We start from the raw sequence: 8,117 nt of genomic DNA on the forward strand, positions 1-8,117 counted from the left end.
GTTAAACAAAAAATCAAATAAAATTCATGGTTGACCATAAAAAAATTTTTATATTCTATTTTCAATAAATTCTTACAAAATTTAAAAATAAAAATAAAAATAAAAATAAAAATAAAAATAAAAAATAGAGAAAATGATAAATAGATCCCTGACCATTTGTCCCGCAAACATTTTCGTTCCTGACAATTGAAAAATACTTTTAAATTCTGACCTTCACAAAACTTAGACGGACCAGTCCTTGACGGAGACATTTGGACGGATCAGTCCTGAAGGAGGCATTTGGACGGAGGGACTGATCCGTTCAAGTTTTATGAAGGTCAGACACTTAAAAGTATTTTTCAATGGTCAGAGATAAAAATGTCCGCAGGACAAAAAATCAGAGACTTATTTATCGTTTTCGCTAAAAAATACCTCTTCTTCGTTGGAGTTTTTGACCATGACCGTAACAGTGGTAACACTCATCCAACGGGGTTTTGTCTTCTCTTACACCTTGACCCCCAAAAAAAAATCTTCTCTTTCTTATTCTTCTCACCTTTGCTCCGATGACCAGATAAATGGTTCCGGACTCCGGCTCCGCCGTCATATCCGTCACTTAAGGCCTTAAACCCCTAACACCCCTTCCCTTTTAGATTTCTTTATCATCATAATTATTGATGGATCCTTCGTCTGAGCCGCACGATGAAGTTCCCAACAAAATCCCCGTTTGGCTTTCCGTGCTGCGGTTGGCTCTGGCAATTGCACTCCCCTTGATGGCGCTCTTCTCGATTCCGTTTCTGGTAGGGTTGTTGTTGGTGGTTTTCGACGATTTCTCAATCCCTAGCCCCATTTCTCTCCCATCACAGTGCAAAATTGTCTCCAGAGGTTTGCTTCGTTCTTATTCAATCACTTCCCAAACTTACGTTCATTTGCTCAAATTAGAACCACAACAAGAAATTTTTCCCTTGGTTTTTTGGGATTGTAGAATTTAGCTCAGTAAGTAGTGTGGTTAAAGTATTGAAAGCTGGGAGTTGTTCAAGTAAAAAGGAGTTTAGTGAATGCTTAATTTAACAAAATATTGAATTCAATTAGCTGCTCTACTTGTTCATTTAGTTATTTATTTATCTTTATAAGAAAGTGAAAGTCTGAAATTGTTGTGGGAAATGCTAGTTTTGAATTGTATACATTTTGATCACAATTGGGTTACTTAGTGGCAAAGGCAAGAACTAAGGCATTTGTTATTGTTGGTGTTGGGTCATGGAAATGTTGAGTCTGTTGACGTTCTAACTTTTGTGGTCTGCATATCAGGGCATAATAGTCCTTATCAGTTTAGGTAGACAATATCACTCATTTATGTGTTCTTCATGGAAAAAATGTGCTCATGTATGTTGTCTTTTTCAGTATATAATAATTTGGTTGCAAAGGAAGTAAATTAAATGCTTTAAACTAGTGTTGCACCTTATAGATATTTTTTTGTGCTAATCATTGCTTTGGTTTATGTTTTTTCAGTTCTGGTATTATTTTGATTCATAATAGTGATTTAGTTTGAAGCCTTGTGAAGAAATGTCATTTTTATGGCATATTTTAGTTCTCATCACATTGTGTCTGCTGTTACCATTTTTTACTACAGGTGTTGATCTTAGGTCATCCAAGATTTGCGAACTTGGATTGTTAAATTATAAAGCAAAAGATGTATTTCATCATTTTGAAAGGAGTAAATATCGCTGCAGATTTGATTACTATTGGGCTTCAGTATTCCAGGTTATTATGAATTGCTGCCAATCGTCCATTCAGTGGTTATTTATTTTCATCTCAGTGACAAATTATTGTTTTTTGAGATGTAATAATCAGTAATATTTATATCGTGTGTGCATGCGCTCGAGCGCACATGCAGCACATATAGCTTATCCATGGTTTATCATCTGATGATTGTGATTATTAAAGAGCAAGTGATAATTGTTTTGGGGGGTTTTAAATAATTTTCCTTAACACTGTTTCAGGTGGAGTATAAAGATCACTTTTCAGGTCAGATACAAGTTGCATTTGCAGAGGCTCCAAATGAGGCCCTTCCTCTTTATTGCAGGCCTAATTTTGGTGCTGCATGGTTGGCACAATACAAATTTAAGGTTGGAATCCCAACCCGTGGTCTTCAATAACATCTTTGATTATGTGAACGTTTCTTAGAAGTGTCATAAATAATAGTTAACAATTATCACGATTTAGGTTAGCTCTATAGTATTACAATATCATTTATATTTTCTGTTCCTCCTCTTAGGTCAACGAAACTTATGATTGTTGGTACACATCTGGTGCATCTAAAGTGCGTTTTGATCAAGATAACCTTTTCAGTTGCCAGGCAGATGGGCAGTCTGCTCTTGAGAAGATTAAACTATATTCTAATATGTGAGTACTTTACATTATTTCTATGCCAAACCAAATATTTTATTGCTTATTTGCTATGATCTAAATTGTTAGACATAATTAAAATGTGTTTGTAGAGAGTGTATAACATTGTAGTTGTCATTTTTGTGCCAAAAGGTTTTATGATCAGATAAATAGGTGTGGCATTGCCTTAGATAGGAATTTTTTACATATAAAATCAATTCTCATGGTAAAGTCTATAATTCTGGAGATAAAGTTACCGTTCATAGAGATATTTTTGCATCACCATATGGTTGAGTTAGCAAGCCGTATATGCCTGCACTTTTGAAAACTATAATTATAAATATATTTTTATGATGTTGTCATTTGTGTTGTGCATGAATCTTCTATCAGGGCCACGGAGATGGTGCGCTCGTGGTTTTCCGGTAGGATAAGGAACAAGTATTGGAAATGGGAAACCATAGCCGGTCTCGTGGCTGGGTTCTCAACTTCTTTGATCTCTATAACCTTTTTTAGGTTCCTACAATTACTACTATCTAAAACATATCGATGTTTTACATCATGGATATTGTCTCGACGAGTCAATGCTGTTTTCATCAAGCGGGCATGTTTTCTTTTGGCATACTTATCCTTTGTAGTTTGGTTAGCTGTTGAATATGGGAAGAGGCTTGGTCTAATGGATATTTTCAGCATCCATAGATCATAGCACTTAATTTTGACAAGTGCGATGCCCTTTAATTGTAACATTATAATTGTAGAAGGCGACATTCTTGTCCCATGAAAAGTAAGCGGCTGCTTCATATAGTTATGTATAGTATGAGTGAAAATTAAAGATGTAATAGTTTGATTTGAATGAAAGGTCTTGTTCCGCCATAGTAATCGGAAATAACAAATCTAAGTTCGTGGTTGAATTGGATTACACTCTTGTTCACTCAAGTTTATGACTTGAATTGATAAAAGTTGTTAGGAATCATTTTTGTATGAAAACTGAATGGAGCTACCATATTTTAAGAAATGAATCTTCTCAATTTAATTTATGCGACAAAATTAAGTGTGATTTCTCATAAGAGTCTCTTTGTATCACATGTTTTGTGATTGTGTAATTAAATATCATATTTAACATTTTCAAGTTAAAATTAAATTGTGAGGATCAATTTCCCTTGTGTTTCTTAATTATGCTTGGTGTTAGTTGATGAAATATTTATATTTTATATATACAACATAACACAATTCAATTAAGAATTCGTGTATTTTTTGAGTCTAAAATTGATTCAAGCAAAGAATACTCAAGAAGCAAAAATCAATGCTAGATGGAATCCGAATGCCAAACACTTGTTATATAGCCTACTAGCATTTGCACATTTCTTACAACCCTAAATGATGCTAAGCTTTATAAGTACATTAGATTCATGTTCTAGTTCACCAAATTCATTAGCAATATGATATCCTAATCTGCACTTCTCAAATCTCAGATAACAGTTAGATTTTACAAGTTACAAAATCAATATGAGATTTACGGAATATTTTGCAAATAGATTTCAGAGGTTCACTATTTATCAGGTGTTGGCCTAAACTGTCCCCCATAACTTAACTATGGTGAGATACAAAAGCATTAGATTTTTCCATTTTCTGATAACATTCTTTCAATCTCTTCTAGGAGGCGCTCTTTTTCGTCTGCCAACTCTTCGTTCTGCTTCTGAAGGTCTTCTATCTGTTTTGTCTGTTCAGAATCCTTCCTGAAAATTCGCAGCGTATGATCAATATATCAATTCATGTATATACAATTTGTTTACTAAGTTTAACAGTTAGTAGGAAAATAAAGAATGAAAATTCAAGTGATTCTATAATGTATGTTTCATCTTACTATCTTAGTAGGTGCTAAACTTTGTTTTTCTTTGATTACCTATTCATGAAGGACAGATTAAGTTTTAGCGACCGGACTTCCTTTTCAAGGGTCTCGCACCGCTTCAAGACAGCTTGCATGTCCGAGGGAACTGATGGTGTTAAGTTTCTTTCCTTTGCCTCAGCCATTCTGCATCACAAGAACATGGCTTTACAAATGAAACAGGTATCGAATACAATACGAGATAGGAAGAAACTCCATTATATGTGTTTCTAAGGATTGATCTACATACTTCCTTGAACGTTCCACCCTGCGCTTTTTTGTAGTGTCTACTTTTTCCTCTGCACAACCATTTAGTTTGAGAGATAAGAGAGTAGTCAAACAAAAAGCCATAATTTCAACTCAATCATTTTCTCTATAGTTCCCATCATGTGATCCAGATAATCATGTCAAAATGATTAAGCAATTGTGTGAGTTGTGGTTTGGACATAAAATCTCTGTCTTAGCATAAGTTAGAATTTCACATGGTAAATCTTAATTCCAATATTTAATATGCGTCTACCTTTATTCGTTAACATTACGTCGAGGATCTAACTAGTATATTTTGTTATATTAAGATCCATGGATTTACAATTATCTAAATGCATATGATATTGTAGAAAGTAGAATCTAAAGAAGTAGTCATTAACATGGTAATCTATAAATGGCTACCTGAGACTGCTGATGATACAGATCCATATCTGTCTAGACTTCTCCTCTGCACAATTTAACAAGATTTAAAGGAAAAATGATACAAATATTAACTTTTGTTGAAACCATAATTCTATCGAAGTAAGTTACGATATGAAGGAGTATGCTATACCTTTCGATCATCTTTGAGATTATCCATTATCTGTTCTCTGAAACCTGCACGTCCACAAAAACACACTTGTAGTTTAACGGGAAAAAGATGGACATTTGTTAAAAAAAAACCAAATAATATAAAAAACATTCTATACTGATTGAAAACCAAATAATCAAGAAATATTATATTCTGAGTTCTGACCTAAAATGGCATTTGAATGCAAATTATAAATTGGACATAATAATGGTGTGGACTCCTAGTTAGTACATTGTAGTCACTTCTTTTGGTGGATCAGTTTTCAAATAAAAGAGCTTCCGCAATGAACTGATTTAGTTCATTTTTGATATCAAACAACATGAACATGATGAAGGAAGTCGAATGAAAATTATTTAGGATAATCCTTGTTAAAACTTATACCTTTGACTTTATTTTGAGTATTCTCGGAACTTTTACTCACTCCCACTTGTTTCCATGAGCTCTCGCCGAGAGTTTGATTTGAATTGCTGGGACCTTCACAAGCATCTAAACCAGAGGAGACAACAGGTGCAGCAGCGGAGGATTCACTTTGAGAAGGTTCTTGTGAAGCTGTCCCTATATACATTTGGTTTGTCTGATTAGCAAAGCTATCCATAACAAAGTTCATCGATCCTTCGAGCGTTTGCAGGACTCCGTGATCAACTTGGCCATTGGACATAGCTTGAACATTCACTGGCTTCTGATGACTCCAATTTTCTTGTCCTTCAAGAAAACTAGTTTGGAAAACAGGTTCTTGAGGACAGAAGATTCCATTTAGGCTTTTATCTGCGGCTTCCTTCTCGGCTCTCTTGCGTTGCAGTGTGTCTTTTAGTATGCTCACAGAAGATGAAACTTTATCTGCATCACCGAATTGAAGTGTCTTGAAGGTAGATGAAGATGAGTTGGATGGAGTCATGAATGATCGCTGCTGGTTTGGAAGCTCATACATTGAGTGATAATCAATACCATTTAAATTTGCTGCTTCTTGTTTCAGAGTGTCAATACCATCACCATGTTGAGGCACCATGCACATAGATTCGATACCTTGTGCTGCCTGCGCATTTTGCATTTCAGTATACCTCCTCCTCAATTCGGACGACCGGCTCCTAGTCATTCTTTGATCGCTAAGAAACCATGCCTGCATTTAACAATGAGACTTCAAATGGCTAAGAATATTAATTGAATAATGACTTCAGCCGAGATATCGATACATGATGTAAACATACCTTGGCCAGGAACAAGTTACCAGGTTGCAGTTCTCTATCTGCAGGATCTCTGAAGAAAATTGAAATTTCTTAGTCAAACAGATTAATATAAAGGTTACAAGGCAAATTTCAGCATAGATTTAATGAGTATAGGTTGTTTGAGGAAAACAAAAGTAATTACCTGACTGAAAAATTAAAGTCACCTGAAACATCATTGGATAAAGGGTTATTAGTTTGTACATATGATTTGTCATTGCTTCTTTCTTCTGAAATTACACCAACATGCTGCTGATTAGACACATTAGCGAGTTCTGTGGACACCCTGCAGTTAAAAGAGAGTCGCAATGTCAAAACAATATATAAAATCAGGACTTATGCCTCATATAATAAACAAAAGAAAAGAAAAGAAAAGAAAATAATATGAAGGAAAGTCACAATTATCTGCATACAGAGATTATTAGAAACTAAACCACTTAATACTTTTGTGAAAGTGTATCTTCATATTAGCATACCTCTTTGATAATCGCCTGTTAAGTCCCATGCTTGATGAATTGTAAACCTGATATGAAAAACAAAGGTGTTAAATAATAGAAAATATAAAATGCAGCAAAGTGTAAGGTATAAGCAATATCCAATTACAAACTCCATACTCAAATGGATCACTACATGGCATTGATATCATCGCCAACAAAACTAAATACAAGCCATAATATTGTCTGTTTGCAGACCTTATTGCAGTAATAATAAGTAAAAAGAGTAAAAAGTGCAGTCAACTCAGAGGAACATATTCTTGAGACACAGGGAACTTTATTGTTTAATTTTAATTGCTGCTTCTTGGTAATCCAACCTTGACATAACAATGTTCTAGATAGAACCAAATTGTATATCTAAATGTCATTAAGTAATGGAGAAAACTGAGTTCTTGGTAGAAACTCAGGAAATCTAAGCTATACTGGTGAAATCCAGAAGAGTGTGAAATATGGTATTAGGAGCAGCAGGCACAACTCTCGAGCCAAATTAGTCGGATTCTCGGAACTCGGAAGTAGGAATAATTTGGGTATCGGCGGCAAAGATCAATGAAGTAGTATGTGTGATCATGTGTACTCAAGTAAAAGATATAGAGTTCAGGAATTCATGTTGAAAGATGTGTATGTCAAACAAAACTGCCATCATGGAAATTTTCTGCTCTGCTGTGAGACAAAACAGAACAGAAGCAACACAAGAAACAGGATCAAAATGTGATGATATATAGCAATCTTGCCTCTCCATTAGTTAGCCAGCGTTTGAAGAGCTCCTCGCTGTCGACGCGAAAGCTTTGAGAAACATTCTTGAATCCCAAGGTCTCCATGGTCGGAACTGGCATTCCAATAGGGCTCTCAATCACAGTCTTGAGGAACAACTCATCACTTGTGTTCTTGTACAAGCCAGAGAATCCCCTCCCTTCCATTTCCATGGTGATGGTAGTTTCTTCTTCCTCAAGGTCAACCACTTGAAGTAACTACTTTAATACTTTTTTCCAACTCAAAGTTTGTCTAATTAGCACTTAACAAGTTTCAGAAAGAAAGATTCCTATATGAGTTCTGTGTTATCACACTAACACAACTCCAAAAACCAAGTGAAGGAATAGTATGTTTCAAAACTTTGTGACATTACTTCACACACTATAAAATTGAACCCCACAAACTCAATCTTTGAACTTTGTCAAACTAGCAATTTCCCTTTTAAGAGGAGAAAAAAGAAAAAGAGCTGATCAGTTTTAGTTCAGGAATTTTTACATACACCCTTCAGGCATAACAACTAACATACAAGTTACAACACATGAACAGGTCTTAGTGAAACTTCACTCAACTTG

At 34.9% G+C, this 8,117-nt stretch overlaps 2 protein-coding genes across 4 annotated transcripts; one reads left to right on the plus strand and one right to left on the minus strand.

The window, feature by feature from the left end:
- Positions 430-4,776, plus strand: LOC107642406. Of its 2 annotated transcripts, XR_001620663.2 has the most exons (6): positions 430-861; positions 1,607-1,737; positions 1,977-2,102; positions 2,252-2,379; positions 4,016-4,109; positions 4,279-4,776. XR_001620663.2 is itself a non-coding variant. In XM_016345747.2 (5 exons), the coding sequence occupies exons 1-5, from the start codon at positions 654-656 to the stop codon at positions 3,062-3,064; spliced, it is 906 nt and encodes a 301-aa protein (XP_016201233.1). In that variant the 5' UTR covers positions 430-653; the 3' UTR covers positions 3,065-3,396. The 2 variants fall into 2 exon arrangements, 1 of the variants encoding a protein (XP_016201233.1); XM_016345747.2 differs by lacking the exons at positions 4,016-4,109; positions 4,279-4,776 and adding an exon at positions 2,752-3,396.
- On the minus strand, positions 3,666-8,111 carry LOC107642405. 2 transcript variants are annotated; one of them, XM_016345746.2, is made up of 10 exons: positions 7,527-8,111; positions 6,778-6,824; positions 6,447-6,587; positions 6,287-6,335; positions 5,463-6,198; positions 5,064-5,107; positions 4,913-4,958; positions 4,494-4,542; positions 4,262-4,390; positions 3,666-4,094 (listed from the first exon to the last, which is right to left on the minus strand). In XM_016345746.2, exons 1-10 carry the CDS (start codon positions 7,716-7,718, stop codon positions 3,971-3,973), a joined length of 1,557 nt encoding a protein of 518 aa, XP_016201232.1. In that variant the 5' UTR covers positions 7,719-8,111; the 3' UTR covers positions 3,666-3,970. The 2 variants fall into 2 exon arrangements, 1 of the variants encoding a protein (XP_016201232.1); XR_002362256.1 differs by lacking the exon at positions 4,494-4,542 and having other exon boundaries at positions 3,991-4,094.

This window comes from Arachis ipaensis, chromosome B05 (genome assembly GCF_000816755.2).
Source record: "Arachis ipaensis cultivar K30076 chromosome B05, Araip1.1, whole genome shotgun sequence".
In the NCBI taxonomy this organism is placed as follows: domain Eukaryota; kingdom Viridiplantae; phylum Streptophyta; class Magnoliopsida; order Fabales; family Fabaceae; genus Arachis; species Arachis ipaensis.

Coding starts and splice junctions, on each gene's coding strand:
- LOC107642406 (XM_016345747.2), top strand. CDS start 654: ATGGATCCTTCGTCTGAGCCGCACGATGAAGTTCCCAACAAAATCCCC. Junction 2,103..2,251: donor TGGCACAATACAAATTTAAG/GTTGGAATCCCA, acceptor TCCTCCTCTTAG/GTCAACGAAACTTATGATTG. Junction 2,380..2,751: donor ATTAAACTATATTCTAATAT/GTGAGTACTTTA, acceptor ATCTTCTATCAG/GGCCACGGAGATGGTGCGCT.
- LOC107642405 (XM_016345746.2), bottom strand. CDS start 7,718: ATGGAAATGGAAGGGAGGGGATTCTCTGGCTTGTACAAGAACACAAGT. Junction 5,108..5,462: donor TACTCAAAATAAAGTCAAAG/GTATAAGTTTTA, acceptor GTGGACGTGCAG/GTTTCAGAGAACAGATAATG. Junction 4,095..4,261: donor AATCTGTCCTTCATGAATAG/GTAATCAAAGAA, acceptor GCGAATTTTCAG/GAAGGATTCTGAACAGACAA.